The sequence below is a fragment of the Melanotaenia boesemani genome, chromosome 11 (genome assembly GCF_017639745.1).
Source record: "Melanotaenia boesemani isolate fMelBoe1 chromosome 11, fMelBoe1.pri, whole genome shotgun sequence".
In the NCBI taxonomy this organism is placed as follows: domain Eukaryota; kingdom Metazoa; phylum Chordata; class Actinopteri; order Atheriniformes; family Melanotaeniidae; genus Melanotaenia; species Melanotaenia boesemani.
The window spans coordinates 36,301,245-36,324,190 of record NC_055692.1 but is presented as its reverse complement, the minus strand read 5'-3'; the positions used below and the strand labels follow the sequence as shown (position 1 = coordinate 36,324,190).

General features: G+C 45.0%; 3 protein-coding genes across 5 annotated transcripts in view; 1 reads left to right on the top strand and 2 right to left on the bottom strand.

Annotated features, from left to right (window-relative positions):
* adam9 (ADAM metallopeptidase domain 9) overlaps positions 1-6,661 on the bottom strand; it is a 37,517-nt gene extending 30,856 nt beyond the window's left edge. For 2 of the 3 annotated variants that reach the window (XM_041999160.1, XM_041999162.1), the window contains exon 1: positions 6,225-6,661. In XM_041999160.1, coding sequence (XP_041855094.1) covers positions 6,225-6,306 — 82 coding nt within the window. In that variant the 5' untranslated portion in view covers positions 6,307-6,661. The remainder of the gene's footprint in view (positions 1-6,224) is intronic. The other variant, XM_041999161.1, reaches the window with a different exon arrangement.
* A 4,741-nt stretch (positions 6,662-11,402) lies between these two features.
* LOC121649672 (histone H2A-like) lies at positions 11,403-12,229 on the bottom strand. The gene has a single exon (XM_042000671.1). It carries the CDS (start codon positions 12,202-12,204, stop codon positions 11,818-11,820), a length of 387 nt encoding a protein of 128 aa, XP_041856605.1. The 5' UTR covers positions 12,205-12,229; the 3' UTR covers positions 11,403-11,817.
* Positions 12,230-12,547: 318 nt separating this feature from the next.
* On the top strand, positions 12,548-13,017 carry LOC121649233 (histone H3). Its single transcript, XM_041999892.1, has one exon. It carries the CDS (start codon positions 12,607-12,609, stop codon positions 13,015-13,017), a length of 411 nt encoding a protein of 136 aa, XP_041855826.1. The 5' UTR covers positions 12,548-12,606.
* Positions 13,018-22,946: the final 9,929 nt, after the last annotated feature.

Here is a 22,946-nt window from a genome sequence, read left to right as displayed (position 1 = left end):
GCTGGCTGGGGAGGAGTGTGACTTGGGCCCTGGATGTCTTCCGGAGGCTTGGTGCCTGCTGGATGTCTGCTGGAGGTCATGCGGACCTGACGCAGCAGCAGGCTGGCTGGGTGTGTCTGTGACTGGGGCGCTAGTGGTCCCCCCCAGCAGGCTGGGTGTCTGCTGGAGCTATTGAAGAAATATTGATATTTTTACTGTAAAAAAATTATAAAAACAGAAGGAGCTTTCAAAATGAATCAAAAGGGGTGTGTCTTGTTTGTGTGTCTCAGTAGAATAATTTAGTTGAGGTTTGGGGCCCCTCGGTCTCATGATGTGGAAGCTATTGAAGAAATATTGATATTTTTACTGTAAAAAAATTATAAAAAACAAAAGGAGCTTTCAAAATGAATCGAAAGGGGTGTGTCTTGTTCGTGTGTCTCAGTAGAATAATTTAGTAGAGGATTGGGGCCCCTCGGTCACAATTTGTGGAAGCTATTGAAGAAATATTGATATTTTTACTGTAAAAAAATTATAAATAACAGAAGGAGCTTTCAAAATGAATCAAAAGGGGTGTGTCTTGTTTGTGTGTCTCAGTAGAATATTTTAGTTGAGGTTTGGGGCCCCTCGGTCACATGATGTGAAAGCTATTGAAGAAATATTGATTTTATTACTGTAAAAATTTTGTAAAAAACAGAAAGGGCTTTCAAAATTAATCGAAAGGGGTGTGTCATGTTCGTGTGTCTCAGTAGAATAATTTAGTTGAGGTTTGGGGCCCCTCGGTCACAATTTGTGGAAGCTATTGAAGAAATATTGATATTTTTACTGTAAAAAAATTATAAAAAACAGAAGGAGCTTTCAAAATGAATCAAAAGGGGTGTGTCTTGTTTGTGTCTCAGTAGAATATTTTAGTTGAGGTTTGGGGCCCCTCGGTCACAATTTGTGGAAGCTATTGAAGAAATATTGATATTTTTACTGTAAAAAAAAATATAAAAAACAAAAGCAGCTTTCAAAATGAATCAAAAGGGGTGTGTCTTGTTTGTGTGTCTCAGTAGAATAATTTAGTTGGGTTTGGGGCCCCTCGGTCTCATGATATGGAAGCTATTGAAGAAATATTGATATTTTTACTGTAAAAAAATTATAAAAACAGAAGGAGCTTTCAAAATGAATCAAAAGGGGTGTGTCTTGTTTGTGTGTCTTAGTAGAATAATTTAGTTGAGGTTTGGGGCCCCTCGGTCACAATTTGTGGAAGCTATTGAAGAAATATTGATATTTTTACTGTAAAAAAATTATAAAAAACAGAAGGAGCTTTCAAAATGAATCAAAAGGGGTGTGTCTTGTTTGTCTCATCTTGTGCTATAATACAGGTCAGGAATTGCGTGTTTTGGTCGCGTGAAACGGAAGCTATTGAACACGAAATGATGAATGTCTGTCGAATATCCAACCTAAAACCAACTTCACCGCGGTTTCCACAGGCTAGTTTTTGATGCACGTGGTTGGCGGTCGGATTTCCCGCTAGCATCCATTTCTCTGCATGTACATCTTTGAAAACGAGTGGCCTTGAAAACTTGTATTTAAGTCTGAGTTCATCATAGTGCAGGTACACATTCTGATGTGTCAGAAACTGTGACCTAGATCCCGCTGATAACAAGCAGATTTCTACGGGCAGCTTACCGCGGCGCTGGGAGCCTCACACACTGATTGGCTGAGTGAACCACGTGGGGTGGCTTACATCACGTGTAATTGGTCCGCGTGTTTCCTGACCACTACCGTAAGGACTGTAAAAGTTGTGCCAGTTAAAATGAAAGCACCCAGTTAGATTTTATATTTTAACTCCAGGTCCATGTGGGACGGGTTCTGGATCCGGACCGCGGTCCGCTTGTTAGTGGACTCTGATCTAAAGAATGAGCCCGCAGGGACGTTGACTCTGCTTCGGTCTGTCCTGGTGAAGAAGGAGCTGAGCTGAAAGGAGAAGCTCTGGATTTACCAGTAGATCTAAATTCCTAGTTCCATCTATAAAAGAATGAGATCACAAATACAGGGTAACCGGTCTCTCCCTTAGAGACAGATCTGAACCAGAGAGAAGATCTGATCCTCTGTCAGTCATGTTAAGATAGATCTGGTTTGTGCTATAAACTCGTTTCTGATGTTTATTTTTCTGACGTCCTCCCAGAGACAGAAACACGAGTTCCTCTCCATCTGTTCACAGCACAAATAACATGGTCACCAAACCAGAGCGTGGGAGGTCTCATCTGTAACTATGGCAACGGTTAATGACCTTTCCATCCTGTCAACCTGCCTGCAGCCACAGAGTCACATGACCACCTGGAACCTTCACTCAGCTGTTTGATATTTTTCCTGGTTGCTGAGCAGAAAGAAGACGGAGTTCTAGTCTAGAAACAGAAGGAAGAGCAGCTACAGAAAGGCTCGGTGGTCACGTGACTGCTGGGAGGAGGGCAGACTGTTTATTAGGTGAGGTTGCTGGTTCGATTCCTCATCATGTTGCTGAACAAGTCAGCTTCACACGTTCACAGTGATTAAAACCAACACGTCGGTTTCCATCAGAAAGACAAAACAATCTGAGAAATTCTAACGTAATGAAATGTTCTTCCATGTTCTCTTCAACCAAGTCCAGACCTGATCCTGACTGCAGGAACCAGACCGGCTGGAGGCGGAGGAGGTCTCAGTGGTCCAGTTCTGGTCCAGACCTGATCCTGACTGAGATGCTGTGGTGGGACCTTTAGATGCTGCAGACCTCAATGATCTGAAGCAAAACCCAGATAACATCCAGGTACCTTTGCTCCAACTCATCTGTGGCGTTGAATCCTGAAAAGTTCGACGTGCTGAGGGAACAGCAGTGGTACCGGGGTCAGACGTGTGACCCCAGAACTTTCTTCGGTTCCTGGTTCTTCAAGTTGAAACAGCAGAGAAAGAAAAAAGTCTGCAAGAAAAGTTCCTACAGTCAAAAAGTAACTTAAAAGGAAAAGCAGATCTCCAAAAAGATTTTAGAAATGTTAGAAAGCTGATGGTATTTTCCCTCTAATGACACCGTTTATCACATTTTCTTCCTAAACTCCAGCTGCTGTCCTCTGACATCTGCTGAGACTTGTTATCCAGGTTAAAATCCTCTGACCAGTACATTCTGGAACAATGCCACAGAGTAAACTGGTGTAGCAGAGGGATAATCAGAAAGATCAGGAGTCTGAGCTGGTTGATACGACCTTATCAGGAAAATCTGCCTCTGCAGGTCTGACACCTGAGTGAAGATTCTAATCTGACCTCCCTGACTCGGGACTCGTCTGACTTTCTCCTCCTATAAGAGAGAAACAGAAGGAATCTCTGTAGTCATGGACATTTCACACATCCATGACACGGCAAACTGGAGGGAAAGTCTGTCTAACAGCTGCTGCACCTCCGGTTTAAAACCAATTCTCCCATTTAACAATTCTGTACAATAAATCCTCCACATGTGAGAGGTGGTCACAGAAGCAGGACTCTCAGAGACCACCATGTTTTAAGCTTCTTAGCTTAGTTGCATGAAGGAGGTCCTGGTTGGGAACCAGTGAGCTCAAACATCATGAAACAGCTGCTAGTTGCTCCAACTGTTCAGCTGAGATGGAAACAAAGAGCTGAAGGAAATTTTCCCAGAATTCCAGAATAAAGTGCAGCGCAGATTAGCTCCTGTTGTTCTTACTGAATATCCACTTCCTGTTTGTCAGGAATGAAAACAAAGAAGAGAAAGTCAGCTCATGTTTCACTGCTTTCACTCCTCAGCTCAGCGACAGGATCTGACATGTGGAAGGAAGCCTTCAGCCTCCAGACATGAGCCAGTTCTTCTTCTACATGTTTACACACGAGAGCAAGATGCAAGAAAAGCGAACAAAACTCCTGCGAGGAGAAGAAGAAACCTTCAGGAGGGAAAATGCCACGACCGTTAACGTGCACGGAAACAAACACCCGACATGCGGTGAACCCCGTTTCCAGAAAGACAGACTTTCTGTTCACAGCAGTGAGTCATGATTCAGGGAAACGTGCACGGCTGATCCAAGTCAGCGTGTGCGTCGGTGTGTGTGTGTGTCGGTGTGTGCGGTTCCTGCAAATGTGATCACTTGTTCAGACCACATGCGCGTGTGTGTGTTTCTGTCTGCAGACAAACATCACACATGATTTCTGTTCTGTTTTAACTCAAACACACACACACACAGACACACACACACACACACACACATGGTTTATTTCTCTCCATCAACACTGTTAAAACACTTGGCCAGAAACACTAAGCTGCTTAACGGATAACCTGCAACAACACGAGCTGCATGCACTCACACACACACACACACACACACACACACACACACACAGCGCTGACTCAGAGTGGGTGTGGCGGCCTGAAGCCAGCCGCACATCCACCAGACGTGACCTGAAGCTGCATTTTCACTCAGGAAGGAAGAAACCAACAACTTTCCAAAAGTTAACGTTCTTTTGTTTTTTAATCAACACGGGTCAAATTTAAAATGAAATATAATTATTTCTTTATTACAAAAACAAGAAAATATGAATAAAACGCTATAAAATTCATAAAATATGTCAATGTGAAAACTAATCTATTTAAGATGAAACTGAAATTATGAAACAAATTTATATCAAACTATACAATTTTCTTAAAGAATTACAACTAACTGTTGCAGATTTATTCACCGTGTCTCCCCGGTAACGGTGGCTAACCCAGCATCGTCTTCATCCCGTCGCCATGATCTCCCCCAGCATCGTCTTCATCGTTACAGGAAATCTCAGAGAAGAGGCGGAGAAGATGAAGACGATGCTGGGTGAGATCTCCTGTAAGTTTTGTAGTGTGTCTTTAAGGTCTGAAAGTTACTCAGTTCTACTGTAAATTGAATGAATTATGTGATAATTAGTACTGAGGAACTATTTTAGTTGTGATTAACGGCTTTGTGTAAAAGAGATTGGGTGGAGCTGGAAATGACTAAGCACCACACAGGGTCCTGTCAGCCCCCCCGTCAGGATGCTAGAGATGATGTCCAAACACAACCTGAAAACACGTACAGAAAACCTGACAGAGTTGGACTGGAAGCCTGAAAGATAAAAACAACAAAACGACAAAGTTATGTCTCCAACCAGCCGTCTTCCCTCTGTGGAGCACGGTGGTGGTAGTTTCATGGGTAGATGTCCTGCTGATCCAGGACAGCTTATCATCACTGATGGTTTCTGAACTGGTTTGTGAATTATAACAAATTGTTATAAATGTCAGCACATCTGGGTGAGACAGGAATCTGAACAGGAAGTGGTTCAAAAGCGCAGCGAGCAGCAGGAGCAGCAGGAGCAGCAGGAGCAGCAGCGCAGCGACACACGGAGGAACCGACCTCTGAATCACGCTGCACCTCTGTGGTAACAGAAAGAATGTGTGTAGGTCAGATCACAAAGATTTAAGCTGGAATTCGACCCAGAATTCTGTTAATTCTGTTCATACTGAAGCAGATTAAAGCCGTTTACAGCTGTAATCTGAAAGTTTCTCAGAGCTGCAGACGTGGAGGAAACGCGGCTCATCAATACATCAGGTACTGATCAGTGACAGAACTTTTATCTGCAGACACAGTAACACCAGGCTTCTGATTCAGGGCTGCGTGTCGGTATGACATCACATTTCTGGTGACATCACTGACAAAAAGTTCAGCTAACATCAGCAGCAGCCACGTTCAGTAAAACTGCTTCCATCCTGGAGAACTGAGCCGGGGTCAGTGTGGTGGACTTTCCAAGCCACCAGACTTATATCAATTAGTTCAGCCTGGAAATCAGACAGAACAGAAGCTGCAAGTCAAACCTTAAAAACCAGCTGGTTATCAGCTAGTTTTACCAGCTGGTTATCGGCAGGTTTTACCAGCTGGTTATCGGCAGGTTTTACCAGCTGGTTATCAGGGGTCAACCCCAAACCCCTTCCTCCGGGTTTACTCTGATAACCAGCTGTTGTCAGCAGTGTGTGAACAGCTTTAATGGAGTGATGAAGATGTTGTTACATAACAGACTGAAGCTAAAAACTGGACAGAAGTCACAACTTCTCAGCGCCCCCGCCTCCCACCACCACCACCACCACCACCACCACCACCCCACCCTTTGAAGAATGGATGTCAGGCCCTGCAACACAGAAACAACAAACCAACCTAAAACCAACCCGGCCCAACAAAGTAGAAGGACTGTAATGACTGTTCCTCCTCACCCTCAGTCCTCCTCACCTTCCTCACCTCTGCAGTAATAGTTTCCGCTGAGCAGCAGCAGCAGGCAGCAGACCTCCAGCAGATCCACTCTTCCTCCCATCTTCTTCCTCTTCTTTTCTAAAAGCTCTGTCCTCCTCTTCCTCAATCTCTTCCTCTTATCTGCAGTTTGTAATGTTCCTCCCAGTCCGCTCCTCCCTCAGAGCCTCACACCAAACACCCAGCGGAGGTTTTCTTCCTCGGCCGAGCCATTCCAGCCCGTCCCAGCCGATGATCCACCAATAACAGCTCACTGTCCCGACCGGAAACAAAGTCTTTCCGGTTGCTGCTTCACGTGCGTTCGTCCGGAATCAAACCCGCGGTGGATGTTTGTAGGACTGCGTCCTTCTGGAGTAAAGTCCGTCCTCTCCGTCAGCGGAACATATTTCTCTCCTTGGATCTGAAGCCGTCAAAGTAGCCAGAAGTAGCCGGAAGTAACGGCCACTTCTGGCGTGGCCCTTCAAAATAAAATCAGGAAGGATAAAGAAAAACAAAACAAAATAAAAAATAAATAAAATAGTGAAATCCTACAAGCAGGGCCCTTAAAAAACACACCAAAAGAATGACTGGAGATAAAACCACTCAGTGCTCAGAAACTGCTGCTGTTTGAAGAATGAACAATCTATCCTGCTGCAATGCTTTGTGAGTTTTCAGATCCTCTAGCAATTCTTTTTCACAAAAGCAACTAGCAACAAATCTAGTGACTTTTCTGGTGTTACTGGAGACTTTTGGAGACTGACCTGAAAGCATGTTAACTTCTTCTCAATGCGCAGCAGGTGCTCCAGCAGGCCCCTCCCCCATCCAGAAGCCTCACAGCTGCAGTGAAAGCAGGCGAAGTTCACCTGTGCTGGTATGGAGTGAAGACAGATAATGAAATATGCAAAGCTAACACTGGCTGACCCCACCCTGGCTCACCTTTAGTTATTAATGTAAATCACTGAAGAGTGTAGAGGGAAACATTAAAAGTGCTGTAACATGTGTAGACTTAACCTGAGAACTAGAGCTGCTAGTAAAGCTGTTGGTTAAAATTGGCCAGGGATATTTTCTATTTCTTTTTCTACTGTTTTGACTTGAAATGCAATTAAATGCATTTTTCCAGACATTACTAGAGTCGAGTTTACAATACTAATGTCTGTATCTGTTATTTAATTCAGTTGCCCACTCAAATCCATTTAAATTAAAAGATGTTGTTTTTGTGGCAACTGTTGTTATGCGAATAAAATCCAGTTAATTGAGATGAATTAATTACAAAGCCTCTAATTAATTAGATTTTAAATCAAGCCCCATCCAATATCTATATATATATATATATATATATATATATATATATGCTTGTGTGTGTTTCTTATATTATCACTTGAAAATTATTTATCCATCCCTTTTCTGTTGCTTATACTGGGTTGAAACCCAGACATTCCTCTCCCCGGCAACATTCACATTTTCTCCTTTTACTTAATGCAAAAGAAATGCATCTATGTGTAGTATGTCACTGTGTAATGTGACAGAATAACTGTGGTGAAAAAGGTTTTTATTTTGAAGTCGAGACACTTACACCGGAAGTCATTGGTAGTTTATCTTCACGTCACTGAACTAATCCAAAGCGGAAAGAAAGAAAGAAAAAAAAAAGTTGAAATTGCGCAGGCGCCGCTGCGGTGCAGTGACACAAATCCAACGTCTCCTGTCAACGAGCTCCGCCTCCTCTTAAACCTTCCCAAGATCCCACAAAATCAAACTCTCCGCCTGGAAATGAACTAACTGTGGCGTGTTCATGTGTCTGCTGTAAATATTGTTCACTCCACTAGTCCATAATTTTTTCTTTCTTTTGTTTTGCTGTCTTTAAGGCTCTTTAAAGCATTACTTTTCACTCCGTGATTACCAGAACACCGGTGTTGTAACAGAGTCTGGTGTAGGGCACCTCAGATCCACTTTTTAGTAAATCACTGGGAAACTAAAATTCATTCATTCTTTGTACCGCTTGGTGCATTACGGGTCGCGGGTAAGCTAGAGCCTATCTCAGCATTAACAGGTGAGAGGCAGGTACAATTCAGGTCCTACTGCTTTTGAAACATTAGCTGTTCAGCTAAAACTGACCACTAAGCTGAAATGAACCACTCAAACCGAGAGGCAAAACAATAATTTCTGATAAAAAAAAACTGTGAACTTTTTAATCAGTTAAATTAAATTAAATTATTTTTTTTAATATTTTATATATAATTTTAACATACACATCACAAATACTCTTATTACCCCAAATCCAAAAAAGTCGGGATGCTATATAAAATACAAATAAAACCAGATTGCAATTATTTCCAAAACGCATAAACTATGAGCTGAAGTAGCAACGTCTGCAAAAAGTAGTTCCAGGGTGATGTTCGACACCGTGTAAAAAGTAGTTCCAGGGTGATGTTCGACACCGTGTAAAAAGTAGTTCCAGGGTGATGTTCGACACCGTGTAAAAAGTAGTTCCAGGGTGATGTTCAGCATGGTGTAAAAAGTAGTTCCAGGGTGATGTTCATCATGGTGTAAAAAGTAGTTCCAGGGTGATGTTCAGCATGGTGTAAAAAGTAGTTCTAGGGTGATGTTCGACACCGTGTAAAAAGTAGTGCCAGGATGGTGTTCATCATGGTGTAAAAAGTAGTTCCAGGGTGGTGTTCAGCATGGTGTAAAAAGTAGTTCCAGGGTGATGTTCGACACCGTGTAAAAAGTAGTTCCAGGGTGATGTTCAGCATAGTGTAAAAAGTAGTTCCAGGGTGATGTTCGACACCGTGTAAAAAGTAGTTCCAGGGTGATGTTCAGCATAGTGTAAAAAGTAGTGCCAGGGTGATGTTCAGCATGGTGTAAAAAGTAGTTCCAGGGTGATGTTCATCATGGTGTAAAAAGTAGTTCCAGGGTGATGTTCAGCATGGTGTAAAAAGTAGTTCTAGGGTGATGTTCAGCATGGTGTAAAAAGTAGTTCCAGGGTGATGTTCATCACGGTGTAAAAAGTAGTTCCAGAGTGATGTTCGACACCGTGTAAAAAGTAGTTCCAGGGTGATGTTCAGCATAGTGTAAAAAGTAGTTCCAGGGTGATGTTCGACACCGTGTAAAAAGTAGTTCCAGGGTGATGTTCATCATGGTGTAAAAAGTAGTTCCAGGGTGATGTTCGGCATGGTGTAAAAAGTAGTTCCAGGGTGATGTTCGGCACGGTGTAAAAAGTAGTTCCAGGGTGATGTTCGGCATGGTGTATCATTTCTTCTTCTAACATGTAAACGTCTGGGAAGTGAGGAGACCAGTTGCTGGAGTTTTAGGAGAGGAATGTCTTGACTTTTACAGCTCTCTGAATAAGATGAACACATCCATCTGGTTTGTCCTTGTGTGGTGACCGCCATGCTGGGTGGTGTGGGGCTGCTGGTACTGGGTCTGGGGTCTGGCTCCACCTGATCTGTGTCCTTCCTCTTTACTGAAAGTATCTCCTTCCTCTTCATTCTTATACCTTCCTCTACTAAACCAGACTGCTTCCAGGATCTATTTCTCCACGTTCATACTGTAGCTACTTTAAAACCAGCTACTATTCTGTCTTTCTGACAGCAGTAACATCCATGCCGTGTCCACCAGTTAAACATTTCTATGTTTGTCAACGTGGTCCATCAGGACCTCTGTCTCACACCCTGAAAAATTCCACTTCTTCCTTTTTTTTCCCTCCTCAGCCATCATGGAAATTATGTGATGAATATGTATCACAGGCGTCCACCTGACCATTTATAGCCACCATGTGGGCGGGGCAAGGCGTTCCCTCACTGTGCCGCTTTAGAGTTGATTCTGATTTATAAACGGAAACAGGTGGAGGATGTGTGTGTGCATGCTTTTTATAAATCTGAAAGTAGAAGTGCAGCCCCAGGTGATCACCAGCGGAGCTGAGCTCCACTCAAGTCCACACGGTTTAACCACCAGGCCCAGGTTCCACCACTAGCCATCAACCCCTGATCCGTTCAATGGGAAGTTTCAGGTTAACGTCCTCAGTGACTCAAAGTTTAGGAACATGAACAAGAACCAGGTTTCAGAAGGAATGTGATGGAAGTTAACATGAATTGTGACAGGGAACTGGATCTGAGATGATTAAATGGTGTGTGTAGAGCTCTTTTTTCTGACTCCAGATCAGAAGGTTACGTGTTCAAATCACGTCAGAGTCAGAAGCTGCTGTCACACGGGAATCTAATGAAAACAACAGCTGTGGAGAGAAACGTTGCTCAATAATTCATGTAGACAAGAAAATGTTTTCTAGATGTTTTAAACCATATTTGGGAGGTGAGAAACATAAAATTGATGAAAACATAAAATGTCCTCTCACCTCGTTGTCAAGAGTCAAAATGCTAAATGAACCATGTAGCTGATCTATGACCCTGTTAAGGAAATTTCAGTACCGCTGTCTTTCAACAGCGTCCTCGAGTTGTAGCCACTGTGACAACCAACCCGTTCTCCCTACTCTTCTAGAAGTCTTCAATAAATAGATGTGCGACTTCATTGGTAGACGTGAAAATGTTTTCTAGATGTTTAAAACCACATTTGGGAGAACTGTGTCATGTTAAAGTGTGGAAACGTCCTGGCTGATGGGAACGCTCTTCTGGAACAGATCATCACATCCGTGAGGTTGAGGGTAAAACCTGCCGCTGCACCACAGAGTCAGAAAAGCTTCCTCCATGCAGCATCTAATGATGGATCCAAACAGCAGCTCTGTGGCTGAAAACTGGCTTCATGTCACCGTAGATCATATATGAACATCGTCGTTCATAAACCTGGGTCGTCTTCATTTAACTTTTTATTTATTTATTTTTTACCAGATGCTTAAGATCCAATTATCTCTTTTATGAGCAGGGCCTGGCCAGCATGGCGGCAGTAACACAAACAGGTGTTTACACCATACATGAAACTCTACCTAACAACATTAAAACACACATTAAAACAAAGAAAATTCATGTTCATGTCAATATTTTTATTAGTTTTTTATTCAGTTTATCTGAACGGGACATGTTGAACAGTAACGAGTATAAAAAAGTACACGATTTAACATAAAGGCTTCACATCTGTAAAAATAAGGGAAAATATTACATTTATTTTATGAATTTACATTAGAATAAAAATAAATAAAATATCTTAAAAATGCAGATTAACTGATAAAACAGTTGAAACGTCATAATATTTTCTAAAAGGATAGTTCATTAACATCTAGATAATGTGGTTGTACTTCTTTGTACTAATACAAAGATGATTTATTTCTGGGTTATCATGCTGTTATTTCTCTGGTCCATCCCTTTCTGCTGCTGGTCAGTGACGTTGTGTTTAGATGTTTTATTGGTTTAAAGCAGGTTATTAGAAACTTTCTAAGGATTCCATGTAGTTGATATTTTCCATGTATTAAATGTGAATAATGTTTTATTATGTAGTGTAAATGCTTGATAATGAAAATAAATGTATCTTGTTTATAATTTCTTGTCCAACTAGTTAAGATTAAAAGAGGAACTGGTCTCTTGTTGAGGAGTGTGTGGCTCTTAAAAGAGCCGTTGTGTGTGTGTGTTTTGCAGTGGGGGGGTATCGGGGTCTACTTGGCCTTGGCGGGCTTCTCGGTCTTCTTGGGCAGCAGGACCGCCTGGATGTTGGGTAGCACGCCGCCCTGAGCGATGGTGACTCCGCCCAGCAGCTTGTTGAGCTCCTCGTCGTTGCGCACGGCCAGCTGCAGGTGACGCGGGATGATCCTGGTCTTCTTGTTGTCGCGAGCAGCGTTTCCAGCCAGCTCCAGGATCTCAGCGGTCAGGTACTCCAGCACAGCCGCCAGGTAGACGGGGGCTCCGGCTCCCACGCGCTGCGCATAGTTGCCTTTACGCAGCAGCCTGTGGACACGACCAACTGGGAACTGCAGTCCTGCGCGCGAGGAGCGGCTCTTGGCCTTGGCTCTAGCTTTACCGCCGGTCTTTCCGCGTCCAGACATTTTCTTTGTAGCGGCTCTCGTTCAGACAGAAGTCAGAGGAAGCGTGTGAGACAGCAGCGGGGCAAGCCTCCTTTATACGTCCGGGGGAGAGGGGCCGGGTCCTCCACCTCCAGCCGGGACACACGCTTCCCGCGGAGAAGCAGAGGGCGGCGCGCGGTGGCTTTGGCGCGCTTTCTTTAGTGGACTTTCCTCCAATAAGCAGCGCGCATCGAGGCGGGGCTGGCTCCTCGAGGCGGAGCTGGCTCCTCGAGGCGGGGCTGAGCGCCGGCAGGAGCCGCTGTCCAATCAGGAGCCGGAGCCGTGCGGCAGCGTCACCGGCTCTCCGGGCGGTCCCCCGGTTTAAGAGCAGCGGCTCTCCTCTCCTCCAGAGACTTTTCTCCTCCATTCTCATCCCAGAGAAACATGGCGAGAACCAAGCAGACTGCCCGCAAATCCACCGGAGGCAAAGCCCCCAGGAAGCAGCTGGCCACCAAGGCGGCCCGCAAGAGCGCTCCGGCCACCGGCGGCGTGAAGAAGCCTCACCGCTACAGGCCCGGTACCGTGGCTCTCAGGGAGATCCGACGCTACCAGAAATCCACCGAGCTGCTGATCCGCAAGCTGCCCTTCCAGCGCCTGGTCAGAGAGATCGCTCAGGACTTCAAGACCGACCTGCGCTTCCAGAGCTCCGCTGTCATGGCTCTGCAGGAGGCCAGCGAGGCCTACCTGGTCGGCCTGTTCGAGGACACCAACCTGTGCGCCATCCACGCCAAGAGGGTCACCATCATGCCCAAAGACATCCAGCTGGCCCGCCGCATCCGCGGAGAGAGAGCTTAGACCGCTTCACACACACACACACACACACACACACACACACACACACAACGGCTCTTTTAAGAGCCACAACAACAGCTCGAGAGCTTCATCCTCATTTATTAAAACCAGACAACAATTAATGTAGATTTATTTAGTTTCAGCAGCATGACTGACTCATTGTAGACTTGTGAGCACATTTCAGGATTAGAATTAAAGGACTAATATTTGCCATTTGAACTGTGGTCATCCAGTCAGTGGAGCATAAGAGCATCATTGTTCCAATAAGCCTGGTGTTTGCTCAAGAGCTTCCATCTGCATCCATATGCAGATTCAGATATAATTAAAAATTCTTCTTAAAAAAAAAAAGAAATTGTATAAGAAGTCTTGGTTCACAGATGCTGACATACAAGTATTATTGTCTGAAACACCAACCTGTGCAATGAGACAGACTAAATGAATAGTGTCTATATTTAATAATATAGACACTAGTAATACTACTATATTTACTATAGTATATTGTACTTAAATAAGAACAGCATAATTAAAGATATAAGATAAGATAAAACTTCATTAATCCCTCCATGGGGAAATTTGTGTTACTTTAACTCAACTACAGAAAAACAGTGAGAAAAGCAGAATAATAAAATAGAAATATTAAAAACAACTGCATAGAATAAAAACTATATACTACAGTAACTGGTGTTCTATGTAGCTAATATCTGTCTATACACACACACACACATTTACATTTTCACATATACATAAATATGGCAGAATGAAGCATGTCATCCTATCATCTGTGTTGCTTTGTTTATGTACAGCACTTTGTTTCAACAGTGGTTGTTTTAAAGGGTTTGTTGTGGAAATTTCATATTATTCCCTTTATTATATTGTGTCTACTGATCATGCTCCGTGTAAACAGGTTGTTTAGGTTCTTGGTAATTAAGTTTAATACTGAGTAGCCTGTTGCTATCATAAATGTGGATGCATTCTTTAGAACGGTTCGCTCTGACCTGTGTGACTTATCTGATACCAGCCAGGCGCCTCAGGATGACCCAGCCGGGCATCCTGTCTTAACGTCACTGGGGTTGTTTACGTGCTCAATAAACTGAAAAAGCTCATTAGGTTTGTTGAAGTGTCTAATCCTGTGTGGGGAACAGACAGTCTCTTTGTTTGTATTTCATGATGTGCTGTGACATGATCATTCTGCTTAAAAGATGCTGCCTGTGTGTTTCTTATCAGATTCTGTTCAGATCTCTGTGCTGTCAGACCTCTGAGCAGTCTCTCAGGAATTGCAATTCTATTCTTTCTATTCTTCCTATTCATTCTATTCTTTGTATTTTAATCCTGTGTTCAATAAACTTGTAATCATTTTTCACTTCAGAACCAGACTCTTAATTCCTTGACAGAGTAACTTTTTGCCTCAACAACCTGGTGTCAGAAGTGCTCCTGCGTGGTCAGTTTCGGGTTTTACGACGGGTGTCTGATCAACCTGAGTACGTCTCAGCTTTTGTTTTCTGGGGGACTCCTCGTGGATCTCCTTACTGGCCCGCCAGGATCTCGAACATCTTCCAACCTGTCAAGGAAGTCTGGTGAGTGAGAAATTACTCTAGGATTTTAGGTTGCTCTCACGCACACACACATCTCTCCTTTTTTAGAAAAGTAGGAAGACGGGCAGCAGGGGGGTTTTGGGAGCTCCGCTTATAGGAGCAGGCCTGGAAGTCTCATTAGGAGATCTGGGCAGGTTAAAATCCCTTCACAAGGGATTTTGGGAGCTCCGTAGGCTAGAAGTGGGCCTGAAGGTCTCATTAGGAGATCTGGGGCAGGTTAAAATCCCTTCACAAGGGTGTGAGTGGGTCTCTCGCTGGAAAGCAGTGAGATAGGGCGGACGGATTAGCCGTTATTCCGTATTCTACAGAGACGTCTGTAGTCTAAGGTGTGGGAATATTCCTCCCCGTGCTTAAGTATAAACATGGGTAATGTAGGCTCCAAAACACCGGCGACGCCCCGCGGTGAACTCTTTGAGTTCATGGAACGTAAGTATGGGAAGGTGTGTGTGGAGGTGTGTGCGGAGTGGATCCAGAATGGTATTTTTCCAGCCGAAGGCTCTTTGAGCCCGGCAGCATTAAAAATAACTAAAGAAGGTTTAGATAGGATGAGGGACAAATTAAAGTCACAGAAACGGGTGAAGGTCTCAGATTGGGACAGCTTAGAAAACATCAGGCGGCTTTAACAAACTGGCTCGCAGAATGTGCGCGTCGACAAGAGAAATCAAAACGCCAAAGTTCTTTCAAAACTTACTGAACCTCCACAGACTGACCTGCAACGACCTGACAACAGCCATGATAAGCAGACGACAACCTCTGTTGCTGTGTCTCACTTTTCTCAGCTGAAAACTAACTCATTGTATCCTCTCTACCTGCATGTCCACCATCGGGCCCGAGCGGCCAGAACACCTCATTCCTGTGCCCAGACCTGACGATGCTGGGAGCGTCTCCGGATCCGGACTTGGATTGCCTACCCCAGTCCCGCCACCTGCCCAAGGCCGAACCACAGCCCGATCCGCAGACCACAGAGGAAAAGAAAAAGTCCAAAGCCCCTCACAAAAGCAGCAGAACCTCCATTGTGACCCTGAGGAAAGATGGCCTGAACTCTGATTCCACCACTCACTCATGCCCCATGGTCAAGTGGCTGGTCCGACTGGGACCCATTCTGGTCTTCCGAACATGGACGGAGACCGAGGTCGCTGAAGATCGCGACCCAATGGCCCCTTTGACCTCTGGGCCAAAGTTTGCTGATGAGTTTCCTTTTTTCTGCTGCTGGAGCTGCTGAGGGGGGACAAAGAGCTGCACCTGGCTGCTATGACAATGTATTCAGCTCTGTCTGGTCCAAACCCAAACGGGGCCAGACGGCGTGACTTCCCACGTGGACGTGGGCGTGGTTCTCGAGGACGTGGCTGCCATCATGACGCATGTCATATCTGCGGACAGCTGGGACACTGGAAGGCTGAGTGTCCGCGTCGCCTGAAAAACCGGGGCCGGCAGCTTGCCCCTTCAGATTGACTGGGGGGGGTATGGCGGCCAAGGATGGATCAGGGGGGACGCTCCACATCTCTGGGTGACGTAACTTACACACACAAAGTTTTGACCCAGTAAATGAAAGCTCTCCTCTCCTTTTCCTCCTGCTCTGCTGCAAGCACACAGACACCCAATGTAAACAAACTACAGATAACACAACACACACACCCAGCTCCCACACACACACACACACACACACACACCCGCTGAAGGTCACAACACTGATGAACACGTGCAGTTTTCCCTCGCTCTGTTGCAATGAAGAGACGCTTGCTGTTTCCTCTGACTTTGACTAAATTAACCATGCCTATCTCTGTGCTCGAAAGCAGATGCATACCGACGAAGACGTATAGCAGCGAAAATACGCATTTAACGGCTGAGGCCTACAAGATTTTCCCAAACCTACAAGTCGAGGTGTCGGGTAAGACCGTTGAATTCATGGTAGACTCTGGTGCAACTAGATCAGTTTTGAGGGCTTCTGGGTTTCCTGTGCCGCTTCAGATGTCTGGTAATTTTGTGCATTCAATCTCTGCGTCTGGGACCACCGTGAAAGAAATGGTTGACCGCACCCCTTGGGTGTAATTTACTCTTGGGGTGTAAATTTAGACATTATTTCTGCTGTCTGAAGTTGGTCCGGTCAACCTTTTTGGGTCGAGATTTGATGTGTCGGTTAAACATTTGTCTCACATCTTCTCCTGATGGAGTGAAAGTTATGGCCAACCCTGACTCCGTCATCACAGCATGGACACACCCCCTGGGAAATCCTGTGTGCTATTGTTGGGAGGTCCCGAGCCAAATTTTTTCTGCAGCAGCTGACTGAGGTAAAAATCTTTCCCCCTCTGTCTCCAGCCCTGCTCAGAACTGTGTGTGCATTGCTAACATCTCACGGGAACCTGATGAGAGATTTGAAACACAATGGTTTAATCATTCTCCAGAAACTTTAAAGGTGTCATCTGTAAAGTGGAATGAGCACGTGGCTGCAGCTGTGTTCAGTCTGACAGAAGAACAGAAGGGATGCTTCCTGCTTCCGCATCCCGCATGCTCCTCCCTACAGCTATGTGAGTGAAACAGGGGTAATGCATGAATGTGAGCCGGCTGGTGAAACTGGGTGTGACTCTGAGTCTGTGTGGCTGCAGGGTGATGGATGTGGACTGATGACGTCAGAGTGTTGTTGAGTGTGTGTGAGAAGGCCGAAGACTGGAGTTCTCTCCTCTTGAACCTGCAGTGATGTTTTTCTTCTGCTGCGAATCCAGCTTGAAGGACACCCCCCTTTACCCCGTCTAACCGCTGACCCAGGATCTGATAAGATGGTTTCTCTCAGTCCTACAGCTGAAGCAGTGAGAGGGAGTAAAACCTTTTTCTGCCAGAGGTGTAAAGGCCCCCAAATACTGAACAGCAGTTTCCTGCTTGGTTCTGTGTGGTGATGCGAACTGCAACTTCCCTGATTTCCTGTCAACTTTAAGTGTGTGCGTAATTCGCACCAAAACTGCTCGTGTGTTTCTGGGTCCCGATTATTTTATTTTTGCTCACAGTTGGGTTAAGTTAAGGTTTTGAATATCTTGGTACCTATAATTTATAATAAACCAGAAACAGCTTCCATTTTGCTCTTAAAAAGGCTGCATAATAACTTTGAGCCGTGGTCTCATGTGTGAACCATAACATGCTGCATTTAGGGGTTATTAGCAGCCACATCCACATATACTGGAATCATTTTCTTTGGTATCGCTCTATCATGGCTCATTGCTAAGTTAAAATGGATAACATGGCTCTTTGAGATCAAGGTCTCAAACAGCTATAAAAAAAATTGAAAATACGTGCTATTTTTACTTTAAAGAATAAACACTGAAGGCCTGATCTATATTTCAACCAAGCAAACTAAAGATCTGAAATCTGTCTAAAAACAAATAAATGAATCCCGGGCACTTTGAGAAAATGTTCATTAATAAATGGGAATAAAAAAAAATTAAAGTAAAGTTAAGGAGCTCCTCTTTTAACGGTCACCAAATAACCAGATGGAAATTAGTTAAAGTAAAAGAAGGGAAAGTTTAAAAACCTACGTTAATATGGATAAAATAGTTTTTTTGGTTGTTGTTGCTATTTGAAATAACATGGGAAGGTGCACTGTAAGAATTAATACAGAGATGTACCTGGAGAAAAATACAAACTATTTCATAATAATCTGATATCCATGGATGTTTTAAAATGATTCTCTTGGAAAATAAAATGAAGAAATTGTAAAAGAACAAAAGTAAAAAGCTGCTCGAGCAAAAACTTGGCTGATGATGGACACATAATTAAAAGCAATTTAACTTGATTTAATGTCCTTATCATCTTGGAGTTTAATAAAATGATTAAGAAAACTCCAGCAGACTTCATGTCTTTCCAAAACTATGTGATATTGGCCTTTATGGATCCTCCTACATGCAGGGAAAATCTACCTGCTCTGATTTGGCTTTTCTGCAGAACGAGTGACGTAACTGACAAAGTTCTGACTGACCTGAACGAACTGACGGACTTTACTCGACCTTTTCCTTCCAGCAGGATTTTCTCCAGGACGCTGCTCTGCTTCCACACAGGGATGGTTGCTGTGTTTCATAATGCTGCTACTCTCATGTTATTAACCAGAAACACCTTTATTTTCCTGATAAGCAGGACTGATGATGTGGATCTATCTACAGGAAAAGACGTCTACACTAAATCTCTTTTGAATATGTGTGTGTACATTTAGAAAAATCAACCATGATTTTGACACTTATGACATTCTGGGATAAACTTTTACAGGAAGGATATTATCACCATGGATACGGGTGCATGTGCTGTTTTAGTTCATCTTGTCATACTGCTGATGATGGCTGCTTTCACAGGGGTGATACCGGAGCAGTGGCCTTCAGGATCCAGTCGTATAGTCTGGTCATTTCATAATAACTTGTTTTTTCTAGATTACAGGAACAAGCAGATGTTGTAATGGAAAATATCTGATGTGTTTATGTTGGTTATGTGCATGTATGACACTGTCCTGTGGTTTGAGGGAATGTTGATGTGTTTTAGAAAGTTTGTTTTGTCCACATCTTTCTCTCCTAATGCTGGTTGCTATGGCGACGCAGTCACCGTTCTAAAAACCGGACAGTAAGCTGGTTTTGGACGTGTCTAAAAAACCGGACGGTAAGCTGGTTTTGGACGTGTCTAAAAACCGGACGGTAAGCTGGTTTTGGACGTGTCTAAAAGCCGGACGGTAAGCTGGTTTTGGACGTGTCTCGGGTTGCTGACCTTGGCAGGCACCGTTACTCCTGTCTGTCTCACTCCGCCGTCTCTCGCTTGATGTCTCCCTTCTTCTCCTCCTCGCTCCCTCTCTCCTCTGCTCTCTGTTCCCCTCCCTTCACATCCTCTGCTTTGCATGCTGACGGCTCTCTACCTCCTCCTGACCTGCAGGAGGATGTGTAACCGGACAAGGTTGAACCTCAGTCCATTTCAGGTTCTCTCTAGCAGGCCTCCTGGTCTTGGAACTGAGCCGGCCCAACCTGGAATCGTCATTGGTGAGGATTTAGTGTTGTTTTATTGTGAAACCTTTTCCTTGTGCTTTCTGAGGCTTCACAGGATCAGCAGCTCTCCCACAACCAGCTGCAATGGGTTTCACACACTGATGCAGAATGGCTGGATTGTAGTTTGTTCGTGACGTGGTTCCACGTCCTGCTGAAACCGTGTGCCATTCGATCCGTCCCGGAGACTGGGTCCTGACTAAGAACCTCAAAAGGATGCACTGTGGGTCCCAGCGGTTCTGTGGACCCCTTCCAGGCTGGTGCCCATTTCATCGGAGTCCAGGGACACGTCAGGTGCCCCCCCCCGAGGGTGCAGCTGTATGGCCTGGCCCTTAGCCTGAGAAGGAGCCTAGCAACGGGACGTCGTGGCCCCGGACAGAGCGGGTGAGCCTAGCAACTGGACGTTGTGGCCCCGGACAGAGCGGGTGAGCCTAGCAACACAACTGGATTTTCCTGGCTCCTTCTGACCTGAGCCCACCAGTGATCTGCCTGTTTGCTGCTTGCACACCTGTTTCCTGCCTAAAGGTGTGCAGTTCATTTCCCCTGTGGGAAAAAGGAATGGAACCCTGGATGCATCAACACCGTCTCCCACCTGCACATCTGGTGGTGTTTCAGTGCAGAGGTTGGTGTCTGCCTCTGTTTGTTTTAGCAGCACTGTTTTCGCTACTGTACGTGCTGTCTGCTCTGACAGCAGGAGTTTCACCTGTTCCTCCTTCACCTTCACCTGGTACGTTTTCAGTTCCTGAGTTAGACTGCGACGCCATGTCATCAATCATCATGACGAACATGACAACTTGTGGTATGCACTTGCTAAGCAGACCACAACCAAAGTGTTTAATAGCACATGTTACGTGTGTTCTCTGATCCCTCATGCCACACCGACTGGAGACGGGAGAGCGGCTGGTGCTATCCTTCCTGGCTGCCAGATCAGTGGGTAAATCTAACAGTACACATTTTCTCAATGCTTCTTTGCTTCTGAAGTTTTGTCCATGGATGCATGATTTTTCATTTCAGTCTATTAGGTTTCACAGAGACTTCTCCAGCAAGACTGATCACCTGATTTCTAAGTCTGTGACGCCTTCTAGTTCTGTACATGCAGTGGCTGCCCCGTTGTGTTTTGAGATGCCTTGGTTTGATGTGTATATGCTTTTAGGGGTAAGCAGTACCTGTAATCACACCATCCTTGCTTCATGTGGGTTTTTTTTACTGCTGGATAGACCTCCCTGTAAGGATCCTAATTTTATGTTGTGTGCAGGAGAGAGTAATGTTAAGTTGTCCTGGTTTGTCCATATTTAACTCTTCTATCTCCATCTTTTATCTCTTCTATCTCCGTCTTCTATCTCTTCTATCTCCATCTTTTATCTCTTCTATCTCCATCTTTTATCTCTTCTATCTCCATCTCCTGAGGGTTACAGTTGTCCAACTAATGTGGGTTGGGTTTGCAGTTCAAAGTCCTTTTTGTGTCTGCCTAGAAATTGGTGTGGTAGACGCTATCTATCTTATCTCATCCCTCACCTCCGTGTGTTGTCAGATCTTTCAGGGGTTCTCGCTCCTCCTCATATGACTACAAGGGCTCGTATCTCCATCACTAACTCAGTGCTTGGGGGGTGTTTTTTCCACACTATGGTACAGTTAACAATGCTTTTCAAATGGACGCATTAGCTGTAGAGTTAGAAAGTCTCACTTTTCTAAAACTAAGGGGTTTGACGTCTTAAAGTCTTAAAGTCAGGTTTATTTGTCAATTTCTTCACATGCCCATAACATACAAAGGAATCGAAATTACGTTTCTCACTGTCCCATGCGTATACAGGTATCAAGACAAGTAGGACAAGACAAACAATAAAGTGCACAGACAAGTCTGGTCCTTAAATAAATAAAAGGTATCAAAACAAGGCTAAGAGGTATCACAAACAAGATCAGCATATGTGCATTTGAGTCTTCCAGTAGTTTTACAATATGAAGAGATATACTGTGAGGAAGCAGCTCCAGTTAAAGTTTCAAGTATTCTCAGGGTTTGTAGTGCAGTTTAAAGTTACAAGTATTTACAGGGTTTATAGTGCAAGGCAGTCAAGTAATACAAGTGTTCGCAGGGTTTGTAGTGCAAGGCAGTAATCGCACTTAGCAGCATACTTAGTAGCAGTAATGTTAACAGTCATTGGTTCTGCTGGCTGGGGCTGGGGGGTGGGGGCGAGAGTTTAGTTGGGGCTGGGGTTGGGTGGGAGGGGGTAGGGGCAGGGGGGTGGGGCGAGAGTTTAGCAGTCTCACAGCCTGATGGATGAAGCTGTTGGTGAGTCTGGTGGTGCGGGAGTGGAGGCTCCTGTACCTCCGTCCAGAGGGCAGGAGGCTGAACAGGTTGTGTGCGGGGTGGCTTGCATCGCTCACAATGGTGATGGCTTTTCGGGTGAGGCGTGTGCTGTAGATGTCTTGTAGGGAGGGGAGTGTTGCTCCAATGATCTTGCCAGCTGTATTCACAATGCGCTGCAGGGCTTTCCTGTTGTAGTCAGTGCAGCTCCCACCCCACACGGTGATGCAGCTGGTAAGGATGCTTTCAATGGTCCCTCTGTAAAATGTGGTCAGAATGGGTGGTGGAGCGCTGGCGCGCTTGAGCTTACGCAGGAAGTAGAGGCGTTGTTGTGCCTTCTTTGCCAGTGATGTGGTGTTAGTGGTCCATGAGAGGTCCTCACTGATGTGCACCCCCAGGAATTTGGTGCTGCTCACCCTCTCCACTGCAGTGCCGTTGATGGTTAGTGGCAGGTGTTGTGTGTGGCCTCTCTGAAAGTTGACAACTATCTCCTTTGTCTTGCTGACATTCAGCAGAAGGTTGTTGTCCTTGCACCAGCTGGTTAGGAGGTCGACCTCTTTCCTGTAGTGGGATTCATCTCCTTTGGTGATGAGCCCCACCAGAGTTGTGTCATCCGCAAACGTCACAAGATGGTTGGAGCTGTAGGTTGGTGTGCAGTCGTGTGTGAGCAGAGTGAAGAGCAGGGGACTGAGCACACAGCCTTGAGGAGCCCCCGTGCTCAGGGTGATGCTGCCAGAGGTGTTGTTGCCTACACGCACCACTTGTGGCCTCTGACTTAGGAAGTCAAGCAGCCAGTTGCAGAGGGAGGTGCTGAGGCCTAGTTTGTCCAGTTTGCAGATGAGTTGTTGTGGTATGATGGTGTTGAATGCTGAACTAAAGTCTATGAACAGCATTCTCACATATGAGTCCTTCTTGCCCAGGTGAGTGAGAGCTGGGTGGAGGGCAGAGCAAATTGCATCCTCTGTGGATTGTCTGACTCTGTATGCAAACTGGAAGGGATCCAGCGTGGGGGGGAGGGTGGATTTGACATGAGAC

Coding starts and splice junctions, on each gene's coding strand:
- LOC121649233 (XM_041999892.1), top strand. CDS start 12,607: ATGGCGAGAACCAAGCAGACTGCCCGCAAATCCACCGGAGGCAAAGCC.
- LOC121649672 (XM_042000671.1), bottom strand. CDS start 12,204: ATGTCTGGACGCGGAAAGACCGGCGGTAAAGCTAGAGCCAAGGCCAAG.